At 42.3% G+C, this 22270-nt stretch overlaps 1 protein-coding gene across 1 annotated transcript in view; it reads right to left on the reverse strand.

Moving 5' to 3' along the window:
• The window catches only part of COLGALT2 (collagen beta(1-O)galactosyltransferase 2), a 109776-nt gene that overhangs the window by 21614 nt on the left and 65892 nt on the right, over positions 1-22270 (reverse strand). Inside the window, exons 5-6 of the mRNA XM_059145441.1 lie at positions 18424-18628; positions 12804-12923 (exon numbers count right to left, since the gene is read on the reverse strand). Of these exons, the coding sequence (XP_059001424.1) occupies positions 12804-12923; positions 18424-18628 (325 nt within the window). The remainder of the gene's footprint in view (positions 1-12803; positions 12924-18423; positions 18629-22270) is intronic.

Here is a 22270-nt window from a genome sequence, read left to right on the forward strand (position 1 = left end):
AGACAGAGATCACAAGTAGGCAGAGAGAGAGGAGGAAGCAGGCTTTCCACGGAGCAGAGAGCCCGATGTGGGGCTCGATCCCAGGACCCTGGGATCATGACCTGAGCCGAAGGCAGAGGCTTTAACCCACTGAGCCACCCAGGCACCCCCTGTCCCTACCATCATTCTTAAAAAACTTCAGCATCCGTGTGGTGATCCACCGGACGACTGGAATTCTAGTTCCTGCACCAACAATCATTCTTTCAGTGACCCACTACCATGTCCCCATCACCTCTTCATGTCCTCAGGTCCATCGGTATCCAACCTAGATTTCTTGGGCTGGCACTCTAACCCTCAACTCCTTTAGAAAGACTCTTGATTTGCTTCCCTGGATCTTGCTTGGTAAAATCCCAGGCCTGCTTGAACTTGATTATCCACTGACTCAATCCCAAGAACACTGCAAGAAAAATTCACACAGTTGTGTTGACTGAATCACTTTAAAATTACAACCACAGATGTCACACTGGCACTCGATGCTGCCAAATGATGCAACTATGCTTCCATAGTAAATTCACTTTCCCACTCTCCGAGCGATCTGTTTTATGCCTTGTCTTCTCTCCCAACACCTCCAGCATCTCTCTTGAGCTGATGAACTATATACCTCATAAAGAAAGTACTCAAAGTAGACCTACCTCTTCCTTCCACCTCAAGCCCACAAACCCAGCTGCATCTGGACCTACACATTCTGCCTTCCCATCTGCTAGTGTGCAAGAAGCATCTCTGTTCCCACCTTGGACAATGTCTCCAATTCCGTCCTAGATTACAACGCCTCTTGTTTTCTCAAGGACTTCAGCCTTACAACTGCCTTCTTCTCTTCTGCATCACCCAGTTCTCCTTATATATTGGATCTTTCTTGTTCATATATGAATATGCTAAAAATCTATCTTAAAAAGAACACAACGCAAAACAACCTCTCCTTTAATCTCTCATTCCCTTTCAGCCACCATCCTATTTCTCTGTCCCCATCTCAACAAGATTCCACTTTCTCATCTCCCCATTGTCCTCCCTTTGACCTACTCCAGTGGGTCTGTGTCCCCATCATTGCACTGTAGTGGCTTTTATCAAGGTCATCACAGATCTTTATCTTGACAGAACCAATGTTAAATTCCCTATCCTCATTCTATTGGCCTTCTCGGCTGCATCTGGCTCCTTCCTGAGACATTTCTCAATCGTTCCTTCCAGCTTTTTGGCTGTTTGTCTCCCCCAGGGATCTGTCCTATTCCCTCCCCTCTTCCCTTTCTATGATCTTTTACTAAACAAGTTCGCACTGTTCCATGACTTCAAATGTCCTTTTAATGCTAATGACTTTCAAATGTCTGTCTTTTTTTTTTTTTTTTTTTTTTTTTTTTTATAAACATATATTTTTTATATACATATATTTTTATCCCCAGGTCTGTGAATCACCAGGTTTACACACTTCACAGCACTCACCAAATCACATACCCTCCCCAATGTCCATAATCCCACCCCCTTCTCCCCAACCCCCTCCCCCCGGCAACCCTCAGTTTGTTTTGTGAGATTAAGAGTCACTTATGGTTTGTCTCCCTCCCAATCCCATCTTGTTTCATTTATTCTTCTACCCACTTAAGCCTCCATGTTGCATCACCACTTCCTCATATCAGGGAGATCATATGATAGTTGTCTTTCTCTGCTTGACTTATTTCGCTAAGCATGATACGCTCTAGTTCCATCCATGTTGTTGCAAATGGCAAGATTTCATTTCTTTTGATGGCTGCATAGTATTCCATTGTGTATATATACCACATCTTCTTGATCCATTCATCTGTTGATGGACATCTAGGTTCTTTCCATAGTTTGGCTATTGTGGACATTGCTGCTATAAACATTCGGGTGCATGTGTCCCTTTGGATCACTACATTTGTATCTTTAGGGTAAATACCCAATAGTGCAATTGCTGGGTCATAGGGCAGTTCTATTTTCAACATTTTGAGGAACCTCCATGCTGTTTTCCAGAGTGGCTGCACCAGCTTGCATTCCCACCAACAGTGTAGGAGGGTTCCCCTTTCTCCGCATCCTCGCCAGCATCTGTCATTTCCTGACTTGTTGATTTTAGCCATTCTGACTGGTGTGAGGTGATATCTCATTGTGGTTTTGATTTGTATTTCCCTGATGCCAAGTGATATGGAGCACTTTTTCATGTGTCTGTTGGCCATCTGGATGTCTTCTTTGCAGAAATGTCTGTTCATGTCTTCTGCCCATTTCTTGATTGGATTATTTGTTCTTTGGGTGTTGAGTTTGCTAAGTTCTTTATAGATTCTGGACACTAGTCCTTTATCTGATATGTCGTTTGCAAATATCTTCTCCCATTCTGTCAGTTGTCTTTTGATTTTGTTAACTGTTTCCTTTGCTGTGCAAAAGCTTTTGATCTTGATGAAATCCCAGTAGTTCATTTTTTCCCTTGCTTCCCTTGCCTTTTGCGTTGTTCCTAGGAAGATGTTGCTGCGGCAGAGGTCGAAGAGGTTGCTGCCCGTGTTCTCCTCAAGGATTTTGATGGATTCCTTTCGTACATTGAGGTCCTTCATCCATTTTGAGTCTATTTTTGTGTGTGGTGTAAGGAAATGGTCCAATTTCATTTTTCTGCATGTGGCTGTCCAATTTTCCCAGCACCATTTATTGAAAAGGCTGTCTTTTTTCCATTGGACATTCTTTCCTGCTTTGTCGAAGATTAGTTGACCATAGAGTTGAGGGTCTATTTCTGGGCTCTCTATTCTGTTCCATTGATCTATGTGTCTGTTTTTGTGCCAGTACCATGCTGTCTTGATGATGACAGCTTTGTAATAGAGCTTGAAGTCCGGAATTGTGATGCCACCAACGTTGGCTTTCTTTTTCAATATCCCTTTGGCTATTCGAGGTCTTTTCTGGTTCCATATAAATTTTAGAATTATTTGTTCCATTTCTTTGAAAAAGATGGATGGTACTTTGATAGGAATTGCATTAAATGTGTAGATTGCTTTAGGTAGCATAGACATTTTCACAATATTTATTCTTCCAATCCAGGAGCATGGAACATTTTTCCATTTCTTTGTGTCTTCCTCAATTTCTTTCATGAGTACTTTATAGTTTTCTGAGTATAGATTCTGTGTCTCTTTGGTTAGGTTTATTCCTAGGTATCTTATGGTTTTGGATGCAATTGTAAATGGGATTGACTCCTTAATATCTCTTTCTTCTGTCTTGCTGTTGGTGTAGAGAAATGCAACTGATTTCTGTGCATTGATTTTATATCCTGACACTTTACTGAATTCCTGTATAAGTTCTAGCAGTTTTGGAGTGGAGTCTTTTGGGTTTTCCACATATAGTATCATATCATCTGCGAAGAGTGATAATTTGACTTCTTCTTTGCCGATTTGGATGCCTTTAATTTCCTTTTGTTGTCTGATTGCTGAGGCTAGGACCTCTAGTACGATGTTGAATAGCAGTGGTGATAATGGACATCCCTGCCGTGTTCCTGACCTTAGCGGAAAAGCTTTCAGTTTTTCTCCATTGAGAATGATATTTGCGGTGGGTTTTTCATAGATGGCTTTGATGATATTGAGGTATGTGCCCTCTATCCCTACACTTTGAAGAGTTTTGATCAGGAAGGGATGTTGTACTTTGTCAAATGCTTTTTCAGCATCTATTGAGAGTATCATATGGTTCTTGTTCTTACTTTTATTGATGTGTTGTATCACATTGACTGATTTGCGGATGTTGAACCAACCTTGCAGCCCTGGAATAAATCCCACTTGGTCGTGGTGAATAATCTTTTTAATGTACTGTTGAATCCGATTGGCTAGTATTTTGTTGAGTATTTTCGCATCTGTGTTCATCAAGGATATCGGTCTATAGCTCTCTTTTTTGGTGGGATCCTTGTCTGGTTTTGGGATCAAGGTGATGCTGGCCTCATAAAATGAGTTTGGAAGTTTTCCTTCCATTTCTATTTTTTGGAACAGTTTCAGGAGAATAGGAATTAGTTCTTCTTTAAATGTTTGGTAGAATTCCCCCGGGAAGCCGTCTGGCCCTGGGCTTTTGTTTGTTTGGAGATTTTTAATGACTGTTTCAATCTCCTTACTGGTTATGGGTCTGTTCAGGCTTTCTATTTCTTCATGGTTCAGTTGTGGTAGTTTATATGTTTCTAGGAATGCATCCATTTCTTCCAGATTGTCAAATTTATTGCCGTAGAGTTGCTCATAGTATGTTCTTATAATAGTTTGTATTTCCTTGGTGTTAGTTGTGATCTCTCCTCTTTCATTCATTATTTTATTTATTTGGGTCCTTTCTCTTTTCTTTTTGATAAGTCGGGCCAGGGGTTTATCAATTTTATTAATTCTTTCAAAGAACCAGCTCCTAGTTTCGTTGATTTGTTCTATTGTTTTTTTGGTTTCTATTTCATTGATTTCTGCTCTGATCTTTATGATTTCTCTTCTCCTGCTGGGCTTAGGGTTTCTTTCTTGTTCCTTCTCCAGCTCCTTTAGGTGTAGGGTTAGGTTGTGTACCTGAGACCTTTCTTGTTTCTTGAGAAAGGCTTGTACCGCTATATATTTTCCTCTCAGGACTGCCTTTGTTGTGTCCCACAGATTTTGAACCGTTGTATTTTCATTATCATTTGTTTCCATGATTTTTTTCAATTCTTCTTTAATTTCCCGGTTGACCCATTCATTCTTTAGAAGGATACTGTTTAGTCTCCATGTATTTGGGTTCTTTCCAAACTTCCTTTTGTGGTTGAGTTCTAGCTTTAGAGCATTGTGGTCTGAAAATATGCAGGGAATGATCCCAATCTTTTGATACCGGTTGAGTCCTGATTTAGGACCGAGGATGTGATCTATTCTGGAGAATGTACCATGTGCACTAGAGAAGAATGTGTATTCTGTTGCTTTGGGATGAAATATTCTGAATATATCTGTGATGTCCATCTGGTCCAGTGTGTCATTTAAGGCCTTTATTTCCTTGCTGATCTTTTGCTTGGATGACCTGTCCATTTCAGTGAGGGGAATATTAAAGTCCCCTACTATTATTGTATTGTTGTTTATGTGTTTCTTTGATTTTGTATTAATTGGTTTATATAGTTGGCTGCTCCCACGTTGGGGGCATAGATATTTAAAATTGTTAAATCTTCTTGTTGGACAGACCCTTTGAGTATGATATAGTGTCCTTCCTCATCTCTTATTACAGTCTTTGGCTTAAAATCTAATTGATCTGATATAAGGATTGCCACTCCTGCTTTCTTCTGATGTCCATTAGCATGGTAAATTCTTTTCCACCCCCTCACTTTAAATCTGGAGGTGTCTTCGGGCTTAAAATGTGTTTCTTGGAGGCAACATATAGATGGGTTTTGTTTTTTTATCCATTCTGATACCCTGTGTCTTTTGACAGGGGCATTTAGCCCATTCACATTCAGGGTAACTATTGAGAGATATGAATTTAGTGCCATTGTATTGCCTGTAAGGTGACTGTTACTGTATATGGTCTCTGTTCCTTTCTGATCTACCACTTGTAGGCTCTCTCTTTGCTTAGAGGACCCCTTTCAATATTTCCTGTAGAGCTGGTTTGGTATTTGCAAATTCTTTCAGTTGTTGTTTGTCCTGGAAGCTTTTAATCTCTCCTTCTATTTTCAATGATAGCCTAGCTGGATATAGTATTCTTGGCTGCATGTTTTTCTCGTTTAGTGCTCTGAAAATATCATGCCAGCTCTTTCTGGCCTGCCAGGTCTCTGTGGATAAGTCAGCTGCCAATCTAATATTTTTACCATTGTATGTTACAGACTTCTTTTCCCGGGCTGCTTTCAGGATTTTCTCTTTGTCATTGAGACTTGTAAATTTTACTATTATGTGACGGGGTGTGGGCCTATTCTTATTTATTTTGAGGGGCATTCTCTGAACCTCCTGAATTTTGATGCTTGTTCCCTTTGCCATATTGGGGAAATTCTCCCCAATAATTCTCTCCAGTATACCTTCTGCTCCCCTCTCACTTTCTTCTTCTTCTGGAATCCCAATTATTCTAATGTTGTTTCGTCTTATGGTGTCACTTATTTCTCGAATTCTCCCCTCGTGGTCCAGTAGCTGTTTGTCCCTCTTTTGATCAGCTTCTTTATTCTCTGTCATTTGGTCTTCTATATCACTAATTCTTTCTTCTGCCTCATTTATCCTAGCAGTGAGAGCCTCCATTTTTGATTGCACCTCATTAATAGCTTTTTTGATTTCAACTTGGTTAGATTTTAGTTCTTTTATTTCTCCAGAAAGGGCTTTTATATCTCTCGAGAGGGTTTCTCTAATATCTTCCATGCCTTTTTCGAGCCCGGCTAGAACCTTGAGAATTGTCATTCTGAACTCTAGATCTGACATATTACCGATGTCTGTATTGATTAGGTCCCTAGCCTTCGGTACTGCCTCTTGTTCTTTTTTTTGTGGTGAATTTTTACGTCTTGTCATTTTGTCCAGATAAGAGTAAATGAAGGGGCAAGTAAAATACTAAAAGGGTGGCAACAACCCCAGGAAAATATGCTTTAGCCAAATTAGAAGAGATCCAAAATCGTGAGTGGGGAGAAAGGGGATAAAAAGAGGTTCAAAAAGGAAGAAAGAAAAAAGAAAAAAAAAAAAAAAAAAAAAAGAAAAGAATTTTTTTTTAAAAAAGAAAACACCTAAGAAAAATGTAAAAAAATATATATATATATTAGATAAACTAGTAAAAAATCGTTAAAAAAGAAAAAGGTAACAGTTAAAAAAAAAAAAAATTTTACCCGAAGGCGAGAAAAAAAAAAAAAATGAAAAAGAAAAAATTAAATTAACTGCAAGACTAAAAAAAATCACAGGAAAAAAGCCATGAGTTCCGTGCTTGGCTTTCTCCTCCTCTGGAATTCTGCTGCTCTCCTTGGTATTGAAACCGCACTCCTTGGTAGGTGAGCTTGGTCTCGGCTGGATTTCTTGTTGATCTTCTGGGGGAGGGGCCTGTTGTAGTGATTTTCAAGTGTCTTTGCCCCAGGCGGAATTACACCGCCCTTACCCGGGGCCGGGGTGAGTAATCCGCTCGGGTTTGCTTTCAGGAGCTTTTGTTCCCTGAGCGCTTTCCGTAGAGTTCCAGAGGACGGGAATACAAATGGCGGCCTCCTGGTCTCCGGCCCGGAGGAGCCGAGAGCCCAGGGCCCCACTCCTCAGTGCGCCCTCAGAGAACAGCGCCCAGTTACTCCCGTCTGCCTGACCTCCGGCCGCGCTCCGAGCTCACCGAGCCTGCGACCGGTTCAAGGTAACACGGAGCTGCGAGCTTACTGTCGGCTCTGTCTCTGTAGCCGGCTTTCCCGTTCCAATACCCGCAAGCTCTGCGACACTCAGACACCCCCGATCCTTCTGTGACCCTGCGGGACCTGAGGCCACGCTGACCCCGCGTGGGCTTCGCTCCGGTTTAGCCTCTGGAGCGATGTCCCTCCGCGGAACAGACTTTTAAAAGTCCTGATTTTGTGCGCGGTTGCTCCGCCGCTTGCCGGGAGCCGGCCCCTCCCCCCGGGGTCTATCTTCCCGTCGCTTTGGATTCACTTCTCCGCCGGTCCTACCTTTCAGAAAGTGGTTGTTTTTCTGTTTCCAGAATTGCTGTTCTTCTTCTCTTCGATCTGCCGATGGATTTTCAGGTGTTTGCAATCTTTAGATAAGCTATCTAGCTGATCTCCGGCTAGCTGAAGCAGTCTCAGCTTGCTACTTCTCCGCCATCTTGACTCCTCCCTCAAATGTCTGTCTTGAGCTGAAGTATCTTCCCTGAACTCCTCAATCATATCCAGGTATCTCCTAACTTTTTCACTGAGATGTTTTAAAAATATCATAAGTTTACATGACCAAAACTTCCCTCCCCACATCTTTTCCCATTTCAGTAAAGGGTATGCCAGGACAAAATCCTGGTGTCATCTGGATTCCTTCCTTTCCTTTGTTGGCTGCATCCAGGTCTCTGTAAGTCCTGTTGGCTTCACAACAAAATATATCGTAACTCCTCCTGCTTCTCATCACCTCCCTGCCACAGCTTGCACCCCAACCATCATTTTCTCTCACCAAGAGAGAGGTACAGCTCCTCCTATACTTAAATGTCCACACCACCAACTGAGTGATTTTTCTACATGCATATATCACATTATGCCACTCTCTCTGCCCCAGCCCAACACATTATCCCATTACTTTTAAAATAAAATCTAAATTCCTAGCTGTGGTCCCAAGGCTCTGTCTGATCCAGACACTTCTTCCGTCATGACCTCATCTCCTTCTACTCAACTCCTCTGTACTCTGACCACACTGGCCTGTTGTTCTTGGAGCATCACAAGCTCTCCTAATAGCCTTTATAGGGTTTTTTTTTTTTTTTTTGAGCTTTTTGTTGTTGTTTAGTTTAGTTTTGTTTTAAGTAGGCTCCATGGCCAGTGTCAAGCCCAGTGCAGGTCTTGAATTGATGACCCTGAAATCAAGATCTGAGCTGAGATCAAGAGTCAGATGCTTAACTGACTGAGCCACCCAGGTACCCCTGTAGTTCTTTCTGCTTGGAACACTCTTCCCCCAAATATTCATGTGGCTTCTCCCCTGACAGATTGTCTATGTCTCTGTGTTGGAATACAAATTCATTGATGGTGAAGTTTCTGCTGATTTTGCGAACTGCTATATCTCCAGCATCTTGAACAATGCATGGAATATAGTTAAGTGTTTAATCAGTACTTACAGCGCCACTCTCTCTTCTAAAATATTCCCTGTCTCCTACTGCTTTCAGAATGAACATTCTGCCTTAGGTGGCTACTTCAAGGGCCACAACAGTTAAGTAACCCCAACCCTCAAATTTTATTTACTTCTACTATTCAAAGCCAACCCTCTTCGAGGGTGAAAATGCTTTTTTTGGATGGTATCTTTGCTCGGTCTGTTTCCTCTGCCTATAGTGCCTCACTGCACCACTTCTTCTGTTTAAACTTCTAGCAAAGCCCAGTCTGAGAAACACCAGGGCTTAGTGGACTCTTAGAACACACCTGCCCACAGCAATTTCTCCGTATTCCAAATTCCAACTACTCTTATATGTGCTTACAAAGCACTATACTGCACTATTGGGATCTTTTAATGGTTGTCCCATGTCTTCAGTTAAATATCTACACCCAAAACAGAGAATGGTTGTAAAATGTTTTGAATCCCTAGTATCTTCATAGAGTGACTCATAGATCGTAGGAAGGCATTCAATGTTTGTACATAAATATAATTCTTGTTCTAATGCTGAAATTGGTATAGTCTATTAGCAGCCCTTTCTTTAATGCCCTTTGGGTTCCAGGTGCTGTGCAAAATGCTTTTAACATCTGGATCATCTTTCCTGAGGACACTTGATAGATATGATTTCATCATTAATCTTTTTCTTAATCCTACAGTGCCCTCTAGTCTATATTTCTGCACTATTACCCTCAAAGTTTTGTTTTTCTGATCATTTTTCTTACTCCAATTATGTTCTACTTTTTAAAATTCAGAATCTGAAATGTTAACAAAATTGTAACTGAAGAAGGTAAATATAAGAATTAAATAAAATGCCGTATATAAAGTGCCTGGTACTAGAGTTGGTATGGTTTGGGAGGTCAATAATGAGAGCTATAAACTACAGATTCTTCTCAGATGAATTCTACTTACATAGCATGGTGTTGTGCATATTTGTAATTTATAATAATTAAAAACTTTGTTGACAATGTGTGTGCTTCTACATATGGGTTAGCTTCTGTGCTCTCAGTTCAATGGGGAAAAACAAGAGAAGGCAAGGATCTCACTGGTCCTCTCTGAGCTGACATCTACTTGGAGTCAAGTCTGATGGCCATGAAACAGGGGTGATAAGGGGCTGCCCATGACCAAAGGTCAAACTGATCCCTAATAACCACGTTTCAATGTTTTATGGAGTTGATGTCCATTATTTTATTTGCCTCTCCCAACCCTGCAAAGTAAGTGCTATTATCTTCACTCTACGGATAAAATAACCAAAGCTCCGGGAGGTGAATTCTCCCTTCCTAAGAGACAGAGCTTGGTTTGAAATTCACTATTTTGGAATGGAGTTCAGTGCTCTTTGCAATACAGTTTTCATGCATTTTCTGTTCGTTCTTTCAGTGGTTTGGTCATCCATTCAGCAACAAGTTGTTTAATACCAACCATATATCATGCACTGGGGTAGGTGATTGGGATAAAAGGCAGTAAGATACTGCCCTTGTCTAGAACATAGACAACAGGCAGAAACAGTATGTATTAAAGAAATTCACACAAAAAAATGCTAAAGGCTGGTTCAAGAAATACCGTCCCAATGAAGCAGCTCCCTATTCAATTCTCATCCCCCCACCACAAAGGCTGGATTTTTGTTGTTGTTGTTGTTGTTGTTCATTATCCCTATTATTCTCTATATAGTTGAGAATAGTAGTGTTTCCTGTTGCTTTTTTTCAAACCCAGAGACACTGGGATGGGGAGAGACTGGATGGCTTACAAGCTACAGTGCACACCAGCATGCAAAGGTTGTGATGGCAGGGGCTCTGCCCTCCTCATTCCGAGTGTCGGCTATGGATGCACTTTGCTCAGCACCACTGATGTGCTCCAGGTACACTGAGCTGACCGATGTTTTGCAAACAGAAGCTTACGTAAATAGAGTAAAAGAGCCTGTTATTGGGGCGCCTGGGTGGCTCAGTGGGTTGGGCCGCTGCCTTCGGCTCGGGTCATGATCTCGGAGTCCTGGGATCGAGCCCCGCATCGGGCTCTCTGCTCGGCGGGGGGCCTGCTTTCTCCTCTCTCTCTGCCTGCCTCTCTGCCTGCTTGTGATCTCTGTCAAATAAATAAATAAAATATTTTTTTTAAAAAAGAGCCTGTTATTTAAAGGACTCTTATGAATCTTTTAAATTATTATTGTCTTTATTACCTTCAGGTCCCAACCATGTTTCTTTAAAAAAACAAAAAACAACAACAAAAAAACTGTGTTTCTTCTCTATTTTCTTGCTTCTTAGTTACTTCTCAAACACTCTGAATTCTCATTCAGCCTTTTCAAAATCATCCTCATTATGGGCATTAGCTGAGAAAAATCCACTGGACTTCTCGGTATTTCTCTTACTTGAACTTCCTTCCACATATCACACTCCTATTTTATTGAAATTCTGGGATGTCGCATAATCTTGTGGATGAATCTCAACTCAATGTCTTTAGGCTTGGTAGATTCACCTCTCCATCTCCTCACTGGACATTTCAACCTAAACTCATTCATTCTTTTACTCATTCAATTATTCAACAAATATTTACTGGGTGCCTACTAGGTGATAGGCAAAGGACTATACCTTGAGCCAAATATGATCAACAAGGCATTTACTGTCTGAAGGTGGGAAGCAGGAAATAAATATTCATAAACAACTCAGTGGGTCTAAAAATGAACTCATGGGTTTTCTCCTTTATTCTATAAGCTCTATACCATTTAAAACTCTGACAGTGATCCCAAAGCATTCAAGTCAGAACTTAGAAACTTTTCTCTGCTTCCCTTTTGCTCAGCCATAGACTGTGGCTGAGTCCCTTCAAGCCTATATCACAAGGTTCTCTTAATCTCTTCCTTTCTCTCCATTCCCCCTGGTCCTACCCTAGCTCGGATCCTTACCTTCTATCGCCTACTTTACTGTGTAATGTCCAAAATGATCTCTTCACCCCTGGTCTGAGACCAGCCATCCCCACCCCTACCCTACTCCAGCCATACTTCTCTTACCATGAGAGAGACCTTTCTAAGTTCAGATTTCAATCAGACATTCTCTGCTAAAAAATGTCTTCAAGAGCTCCCCTCCTTTCAGGAACAGTCCAAACACCTTCTTATACATTAGAGGTCCTTCTGGCTGGGTTCCTGCCCACTGTCCAGCCTCACTTCCTGCTGTGCCTCCCAACCATCCCCCCTGCCCCCCCACCACATCCTACACTCCCATGATGAATAATGGAATTTCTCAGATGTTACGTAAAAAAGATTCCCGTCCTCTGGGAATCCATTTCCAAAATCCTCCCCTAGGCAGAGTTTATCCATTACCTTCTGCTTTAGCCACACTGCACATTCCACATCCTAATTAGTACAGCAACCGGTAATTGAGCATTTACCAATTCTGACATCATGCTAGACCCAGAAGTGATAAAGGACATGAGCTTTGCAGGTAGCAAGATTGTTTCAAGTCCCAATTCATTGTTTGTTGAGCAAAGTGACCTAGGGCAAGTTGCTGACCCTCTCTGTACCTCCATTTTGTCATCTGTGAAATGGGATAATGAAAACCCTTTCACTGAGTGTTGTAAAAATTAACGAGACTACAGACAAAAAATGCTTGCCTAGTATCTGTTATACGATAAGCTATTATTAAGTTGAAGTCATAATTATTGTTATTGGACTTTTTATATATATCATGGAAAATTTGCTCCCAAGCCCTAAGGCTTTATCTCCATTTCACAACTAAGGAGGTTAGGTTGCTTTTCCAAAGCCATACAATCAGAAAGCAGTAAAAGTTTAGAGTTCGGATCCACATGACAAAACACCATTCTAGCTCTTATGACCTTGTGCGAGATGTATTTCCTGTATGCCCAGCTTCACCACCTGGATCGGAAGCTTGCTGAGGGCAGACCTTGTCCTATTCATATGTCATATTGGAGAATTTTAAGAATGAATGAACAAGTGAATGTTTCAGCCACGGCAGGCTGATGGCTGTGAGATCTCAGTCCTGGGCGAGGGGAAGAAGGGCTGGTATGGTTACGGTGGCAAGGGAACAAGAGTTATCCCCCAGGCTCCGGGTCACTCACTCATCGCCTCTATCTGCACGTGGATGAGATTCTCGATGTCCTCCTGCAAGGTCTGATGGGGCTTCAGGGGGATGGGCAGGTAGCCGTAGTGCTCTCGGTTGCAGACGTACATCTGGATGCCTGAGGACCCAAGACAGCAAAAAAGCAACCAATCAGAAAACACAGTTCTTAGTTCTCTAGAGACAACTAAGGGGAAACACACACATACACACAGACCCCAAAATCCTTAGACTGTGGCTGGAGCTAAGTTTGGCACTGAAACTGAACAGTAGTTGTTTCAGACACTGTCTGTAGACCTCAAAAATGCTCTTTATTAAGAAAATTTAACACAGCATTGGGGACTAATAAAAACCATGGGCCATTCTTCAGCTCAGAGGAAATTGATTTTTTTCTCTCCGAAGAAAAAGCATACCCGTGATCTGAAAAGGAACACGAAAGGCATGAAGGGATCAGAGGAGGCAAGGAATTCCCAGCCCAGAGAACAGTCCGGAACACTGCAGTCCGCCGACAGGAAATAACAAGAAAATGAGGAATGAAATCCACATTTGATATGAAAGCCAACAGGAAGATCCTGCGAGGCTGACAGATTATTAAAGCTAAATCTAGGCATATGGAGAACAAAAAACAAAGGAAATTTAGAATTCTCCATGGCGTCTCCATGGTTTTATTTCTTCTCTTAGCAGGCATGGATTGGGAGTCAACCCAGAGATCTGAAACTTGCGTAACAGATTCATAAAGGGACAAAAGTCTGCATTTCAAGTCCTGGTAAGGATCTGCAGTGTAGCAATACCAGAAATAATCACCAGCCCCCTTGTATTCAACACTGGGTCTCCAGGCCCCATATGGTTAACTCCAAGAGCTGCCAGCACCTCTGTTTAACCAGGCAGCTGGGAATATAGGAATCAGGATGGTCTCAGAGAGATCCAACAATTGACAGTCCTGCCTAATGAAAAGAATGCTTAATTCAAAGGATGAGTCTGCCAAGCTCTGGTCCATGGGTCCAAGCTTCTGATTGGTTAATTGCTGTAATCATCTTTGCTTTCCAGACACAGAATTACCTGCATAGTGACTTCTCTATGTTGTGCAGATGAAATTTCCTCCAGTCAGTTCTCTCACCTGCCAAATCAGGTGAAGCTGTCTCATGGCATTAACAGAGAAGAACGGGGGAAAGAAAAGGGCCTTTATCCTCCTCTTTACTGAATCTGGCTCAAATCAGGGCTGCTCCAAGATGCACCGTTGCTTCTCTTGCTTCTCCAAGTGAACTCACTAACTCTGCTGTTTGCCCACGCAAATGCTTCTGAGGAGCTTCAAACCCAATTGTAGCCTCTTGCAAAGTGATGATGACATCAGGAAATGGAAGGAAAGTGATTTTATGTTTCGGTTCCCTCTCGATCCTAATTAGGTGAATCATTTTACCATTCACCTTTCCAAAGCTTCAGTAAAAAGGGAAAGGAGACCTAGAGAAGCTGTCCATCAAATGTGGAGGGACAAGAAAGGTATTTTCACACAGGCAAGGTTATACGTATTTATTTACTCTCGCACTTTCTCGAAAAGCGACTAGATGGTGCGGGAGAAAGAGAAGGGGGGAGGAGTAAAGGGAAGGAAAAGAGGAGGGGGTGGATCACGGGAAACAAGGAAGACTTGAGACATAACTGACAGGGGCGTCCCTGTGGGGGGGAGGGGAAGGGGGTCTGGGGTTGGGGCCAGGAGGTGTGGTACCACTCAGATGCGAGCACATTGGCAGGCTCCAGGAGAGACATCTTCACAAACATGCAAAAAGAACATCTGCAAAATCGGACCATTCTAAGAGAGAGGGTTGAGGTTTTAGACAATTAGAGCTTAGTTTTAGATTGTATAAGGAATAATAAAACTAAGCAAAAACCAAAAAGGCCATTTTTAATTTAAACACAGGAGGAAAATTAACATAGTCTGTAAGTGGCTTAGCTTGGAATTAGGTTCGCGTCACTCTATTATTTTTCTTTTTTAATTAAAAACATTTTTAAATTCAAATTCAATTAGCCAACATATAGTACATCATTAGTTTTTGATGCAGAGTTCAATGATTCATTAGTTGCTTATGACACCCAGTGTTCATTACATAACTCTAACAACAAAAACACTGGCCATGATCTATCTTAAATCACCATATAATTCTATCAAGAGGGCAGGGGAGAATGTGTTTGCACTGAGGGGGCATAGGGAGGATAGAGAGCTAACTCCTCACCTTCCATAGTGGACAGTAAATCCATAATGCCTCAAGCAAAATCAGAGAATCAAGAAGTAGCAACATGAGCACATTATTTAGAAACACGGATATAATACTACACATCTACCACCATCTATTAGAGTTAGGTGTCTGTCTTCTAAAAGAGGGAAATGTTGGTACAGGGGGGTAATGTGTAGGGGATTTCTAATTTTATAATAAATCTCGGAACACTCTTTGAACTCTTTCAACTACATACATGGGTAACTTGATAAAACCATAAACATTTTAAAAGGAAATGTGTTGATCATTAGTTAAAGTCTATGAAGGAATCTGGTACTCTCAGTGAAAGCTACTGCTGGAGAAAATTTTCTGTCCCTTCGGAAAAGAATGATAAATGAAACTATACCTCAAAGCTCTGTACTTGTCTTGTGAAAATATCACACATTTTCTTGTGCTCACATAGTACCTTAACACAACAAATTAACATGCTTATTTTTAATTGATTTGATGACAAATCAGATTCGGAAGGGCTATGACTTGTCCGAGGTCACACATAAGTCATTAGCATGAAACCTTGGTCCCTAAAGAGCCAAAGCCAAGTAAGGAGAGCTTATCTGCCCGGGGTTCCGAAGCCAAGTCTCAGAACCAGAACTAACTCTTGAGTTGCCATTCTCGCACTTGGGAGGCACTTTGATTACTACCACTGCCATGTAGGAGGCAAATCTGCCTGCCCATCACCCACATCTCTTGCTTTTTTTGACTCAACAGCAGACATTCAGAAGATGACTGACTGGCTGGCGCCAGAGATGGGTCCTGTGGCCACGATACAAAGCCCACATCCCTGGCCACAATGGGAAGTGAACTCCTGACTTTGGCTTCCTTATAGCCACAGAGACTTGTCTATGACCTCTGTGCTCCCCTCCGGGGCCAGATGAGCGGGAACTCCCCAGCGCACCAGCACACTGGGTTGCCCCTCCCACTCATCCACCGCATGTGGCCATGACTGGAGTTAGAGGTGAGAGGTTAAGGATCAAGGTCTGTGGCTAGACAGTCCTGCTGGGTACCTGCAGGCTGTTGATTGCTTTTCGAACATTTAACAAATGAAGCTTTAATGGGTGAAACACAGCTCAGAAGCTTCACAGAGTGAGAATAAGAGAATGAATACCATCTTTCATCAGGGGAGAAGAGGAGTGCTTTTTGCTCTGAATCTCCCAAGCTCCCGTGGGCCATACAGGGCTCCCGGGCTCATTCTTGTCTCTCCTGGAAATACTTCGAGAGAAGTCCAAGTGCCACCTTGGAGCCATAGGACTGTCAGGAAAGCTATTTCATTTCCCCCAAATGACAGTAATTCTTTCCTGCTTGACCCCTGACGCATTCACGGTTTATGCCACCGGTGTGACCCTCAGCTTGTTCTGCCTCACAACTACTACCAATGTTTCCACATGTGAAGACCTTATCTCCCCCAGTAACACAGAGCCTAACACGATGCCAGGCATGAAGGCAAGGCCTAGGGTATTGATTCCCTCTCCTTTCTCTTCTACCTCTTCTCTCCCCTGTTGAATTACTAGATAGCTTTGGGCCTCTCCACCTGTTTCCAATGTCCTGGGAAGGCCTATGGGATTCTGACCCACACACACAAAAAAAAGGACGTTTGAGTGAACAGGCCAAGCAAAGGACAGAGCTGAAAAATTCCTGCTGAGCCCTTGTCACTCTCCAGTCCCAAATCCAGTTCTTGATTTTAAAAAAAAAAAAAATCCTAATAATTGAGTGCTTGGGTCACAATAAGACCTTATGCACTATCAAAGAGGGCTCCATTAGGCAAAGGCCATTACGTGACTGTGAACCGTTCACTTTCTTGGAACATCCTTACTGCAGGCTTGGAAGCAAAGGGACTGGCCAACCCAAGGGAATGAGACGGTCCCAAGTCTGCTTCCCATCCTGGAGAAGTCAGAGCAAATCACCGATGGGAGTTTTAAAAAGGCAGTTTCCATTAACTTTGACCCAAGAACCTTCATAAAAACTCCTAATCCAGATGAGAATCCTGCTTTGGCCTTGACCCAGGGTTCAAGAATGCCGACACCTGGCCCAAGAGTCTAAATGGCCGTAGCAGCCAAGAGAAAATAATCAGCTTTCCCCATTTCCACAAAACATTCTCATTCCTACCAAGTCTACAACTGATGAGTGGGATACGGATGGCTTTAAAGATGGCCCGATGCGTGCACTATAGCTTGAGCTGGTATTAATATTCTTACCTGCCGGCAACCTGCCTCAGTTTCCTGGGGTCCTGATCCCAACGCCCCCCCAGCTTACATGGCCACATGAGTTTATGCACCACCTGTCTGGTTTCTGAGCTCACTTTTGTTGGTGGTGAAGTGGCACTTTTCTGGCTCATGGATAGTGGGACCCGACTTCTCTCAGGAAGGTCTTATCTTGAGAATACAGCCTTGCTTGAGGAATGTCGTGTGTCTTCCTGCTGAGTTGCCATAGTGAATGAAAGCCTCCCTGGTGGCATGTGCAGGGTGACACAAGAGAAATGACTTACCCTTCTACTGACTTGTCATCCTCACAAAGCCTACCAACCCCACTGGAAACATTTCCCAGTGGTTCGTGAAAGACTCTGGCTCTGCCTTTCCTTCCATGGGGACTGTGGCAGAAACTGCTGGTCACCTCCACAGATCTGTCCCCTCCTCCTTTAGAGTAAAAGAACTGGGGGTCTAGACTGCACAGAATCAAAAGCACATTCTGAGCCCTGCTTCCAGTTATGTGTTGACCTGTGACTAAGTTCTGGCTAAGGGGACATGCATGGAAGTGACGCGTTCAAGTGCTTGAATGAGAGTGCCCTTCCCTCTCCAACTTACACTCACTAGCTAGAACGCATCCATAGAGATGAGCTGTCTTGGGTCTTCCAGTTAGGGGCGATATTCCTGGCGGATGGAGAAGCAACAGAGAAGGAGCCAGGGGCTCTGAAATCTTTGGGAGAACAGAGCCACTCTGCGAGTTCAGACTTTTTAAAGAAGAGATGAACTTCTATTTTTAAAGTCTGGAGTCTTTGCCAGTGTTGTTTTGGGCTTCTGTCACAGTTTCCCAAATAATTAAAAATTCCTGTAGGGAACAAAATGATGTAGCAGTATCACAGAGAAGAAATCACCTGCTCGTGGTGGCCGCCACCAGCACTGTCTCCCCAGCACTCAAAAAAAGAGAGAGTGGATATCTGAGGAGGGGCCAGCCCTGGCTCTTGGTCATTGGTGCTTGCAGGGACAGAAACAGATGGTCCTGAATTGCAAGTAAGTGTCTCTAATACTACCTGAAAGGAAAGGTTAATATAGGCCCGTTTTATATGAAGATGCACACAATAAAGGAGCTGGGTATTCGCAGTGTTTCCATGGTGACAGAACAACTGAACACAACCAGTACCTGCTTGCCGGCTGGAAAAGGCAAAGACAATGATGTCATCAAAGGTCCAGGTATAGTCCTGGTGCGGGGGATAGAACACCAGCTTGTCAGAGGCCTCCTTCCTGAGGTCAATCAGGAAGGTGGAGTGAACCATGGGGACAGGAAAGCAGCCCATTCTCTTCCATTCCCTGATCTGAAGGTAGTCTGCGGTGCGCTTATAGAAGCCCTGGAAAAGAGAAATAGGTGGGCTTTGTTCTCTGAGCTGAGACCTTCATCTTTCCCAGTCTTCCGCTAGGCTCCTTCCTTCCGAGCCACCACCAGAGCTAAGGAGAAATGCCCAAGTAGAGCCATTTCTCTCTTCTCATCTGGGCCTAAGAATTTCCAACAGAGCTCAAGCAATGCTATTTGCCAAGAAAATAACACTTCAAGGTTCTTGTTATCAGAAATATTTTTGGTTTCAGCTTATCTCTGGATTTAATGACTTCATCAAAGTATATTTTATGTGGATGTATGATTGAATGTGAAGGATAGGTTTTAAGAGGTGGTGGGGCAGAGCAGTTAAAAGCACAGGTTCTGGGGTTTGGCTGCCCGAGTTCAAACTCTATCTCAGCAGCTTATGGTCTGGAGGTACGGGTCAGGTGACTCAACTTTGCTCTGCCTATTCCCTCATCTGTAAACCAGGAACAATGGTCTACTCCATGGGCTTGCCTGTAAAAATTCGGTAAGGTAAAATCTGAAAATAGCTTAGAATAGTGCCTAGCACCCAGAAAGCATCAAAAAAATATTGGCTAATACTAAAATCACTACGTTACGTGGCTAATATTTTTAATGAAATATGCAGTACTTAAACATAGAAACAGGGTCCTTCTGTGCAGTTACTTACTCAATATTCTGGTGAAGCTGTCCCTGCTCCACACTCTTTTTGGGGATTCGCCTTTAGAAAGTTCTTTCTGGATGAGCACACGGGACAATGAACCTCCTCACTCTGTGGTTTTGAATACACTGGCTTGGAAAAATCCAACTTGGTTTCCCCCCAAATTTAACTGCTTATTCAAGAAGCATCTACTGGGCGCTTGCTGGATCCCGGGCACTGTGTTTACATGATGGAGACTTAGCAGTGAACAGGCATGCCCAGTCTCAGCCCTCATGAAATACGGCATCCAAGGGAGCTTCCACTCCAGTGGCACCAATTATATCTTGACTGTTGCCAAAGCTCAACTCTGTTCCAGAAAAGGTGATGATGTATGATGTATGTGAGAAGTTGTTACATGGATGTGAATGCTGGAGGCTTATAGAATGAGTGTGAGCCAGTACCCTGAACGGTGTCACACTACTCCGTGGACAAAGAACTTCTCCCATGTTCATTGATCGTCACCTTATTTTATGGTCATGTTTTCTGCTGAGATGTCAGCACCCACACATTAGGCACGGCAGCCTCTTCTACCTCTGCAACATTTACTTCAAGGCCCAAGTAGGTGTTCTGGCTGAGCTCACCCTAACACTGACCATGTGATGATGCAGAAGGATCACAAATTAAGAATTTGAAAGATGCGAGTGTTAGAATCATCTTAACCTTCCTTTGGCTGTTTGATCTCAGTCCCTGTTTAATCACTTTGAGCTGACTTTTGTCTCCTGAAAAATGGGATTAAGGGCCGATTGGTCTGTCTCGTGGGATTACAGAATGGACCACACATGATAAGGTCTGTGAAGATCCTTTGATAACTGTAATTCATTACATGAAGTAGTATTTTGGCTACAATGTTTTATTAGCCTTCAACTTAAGGATTGCTTAATATCCTTCAGTTCATGAGCACTCTTCCAAGGGATAAAGGCAACACTGGTTCTTTGAAGGACTGCCTAAGAACATATGTCAAACACAAAGTTCTAGACTACTTAGGAACAATATTCTCAGAATGAAAAGTTTGGAAAACTCATGACGATGAATCACTGAAAATCCTGAGTGTGAGCAGAAGGAAGCAGAGAAGATGAGAGCAAGAGAGAGAGAATGAATACGCCTTCTGCAGACAGCAGAGGTGACAGATGTGTCTTTTTTTTTTTTTTTTTGACAAAAAATGAATGTTGTTGGTAATAAATAATTCCTGTTCTTGGCCAGACAACACCAGGGTCATTTTGTTTTGGCTGTGTTTAAGGTCTCTGGAAACCAGGGCTTGCCTTTAGCTTATGAAGTCATTGGCTGCTTCTGTTCCTACCCTAGCAGAAGTCTGACTAAGGATGGTAGAAAGCCAAAAAAAAGATAGAACAAATTAGAATTGCCCCTAAGTTGCTCTCTATTTTACTGTGCAAAATAAGTGAGCACATTTCTCCTGTTTGCTTTTAATGATTAAAGCAAATAAGGAGATAATAAAAACTTAGAGCTGTAGTTATGAGAGTAATCTGCCCGTTTTCCTGGTGTCAACACATAACTCATTAAAAACAGCCCTTGAGTGATTCTACCATGTGAAACACTGAAGATTATTAACCGGAAGGGTATGAATTTAAATGAACTTAATAAAACATCCTCTCCCCAAGGAACCGAATGTCTTTTATAAATACGAACTGAACGTCTCCTTAAAAGAGATGTGGAGAGCCTGCATTCCCGATCTCTCAGAACTGCAGGAAATAACTGGTCCCACAGTGGGCTAAAGCTACTGTTTGTCAGAAATTTCAGAAATTTTGCAAGCCAGTTGACATTTTGGTAGCTTAAAATCTGTTTTTTAAAAATCATGTTAATTCCCACCATTCTAAAATATCACAGACGGTAGCTTTGCATATTTTCTTTGTCATTCTATCACCAAGTGGCTACACTGCAATTACTCAACTTCCTCTCTGACAACATTTACGTTGTTTCACCTGGTGGGAGTAGCGACCCTATCAAAACCGGCAAATGTGACCAATCAGGGTTTTTCCCCAACAGAGAGCTAATTGTCAAACATTTATCAGCACACCCCTGAACTCATTCTGCATCCAAAACCAAACTAAATATAAAAGAGGGACTCAAAATTTAACCCTTTGAGCATCAGAACACAGTTAACATGCATTTTTTCCCCCTTAGCACAACTTTATTCCATATTGATAGAAACTACTTTGATTGGCTTATCTCTTAAGTTTACCTAACTTATTAACTAGAGAATTAAAAATACAATCACCTCCAATCATTCACTGTAACAGAGTTCTAGACTTTGAAGATTTTACAACGGAAAAGAGAGATGATGGAAATATAAAAAAATGTTGTGTTGCACTTGAATTTTGTAAAAACCAGCTACCCTAGCAGCTCTGATCCTTAGACGTCTTTGGGGATAAATTTGGTAACATATATCAAAGGTCATCAAAATATGTATATTCTTTGACTCAGTAATTCTACTTGTAAGAGACTATCCTAAGAACATAATATTAAATACAGAAAAATGTACACTAATCAGCACGGTCATTATAATAGATAGAAGTTGCAAACAACTTGACTAATTTCAGACTCAGAGAAAGGTTAAGTAATTTGCATTACAGCCACTTGATGATATAGTTATTAACAACATGCTGTTATCTAAGATGTTAGAGTGGTGGTGTGGGTCACATAAATTTTATTATTTTTTACTTATTTTCATTTCCAACTTTTTCTATGGTGTTCTTATGTTTTAATACCAAGAAGTCCTATTAAAAAAAAAGTCTCAGAATTGGGGGCGCCTGGGTGGCTCAGTGGGTTGATCCTCTGCCTTCAGCTCAGGTCATGGTCTCGGAATCCTGGGATCGAGCCCCACATCGGGCTCTCTGCACGGCGGGGAGTCTGCTTCCCCCTCTCTCTCTGCCTGCCTCTCTGCCTACTTGTGGTCTCTCTGTTACATGAAGAAATAAAAAATCTTTGAAAAAAAAAAAT

The sequence above is a fragment of the Mustela lutreola genome, chromosome 14 (genome assembly GCF_030435805.1).
Source record: "Mustela lutreola isolate mMusLut2 chromosome 14, mMusLut2.pri, whole genome shotgun sequence".
Classification (NCBI taxonomy): domain Eukaryota; kingdom Metazoa; phylum Chordata; class Mammalia; order Carnivora; family Mustelidae; genus Mustela; species Mustela lutreola.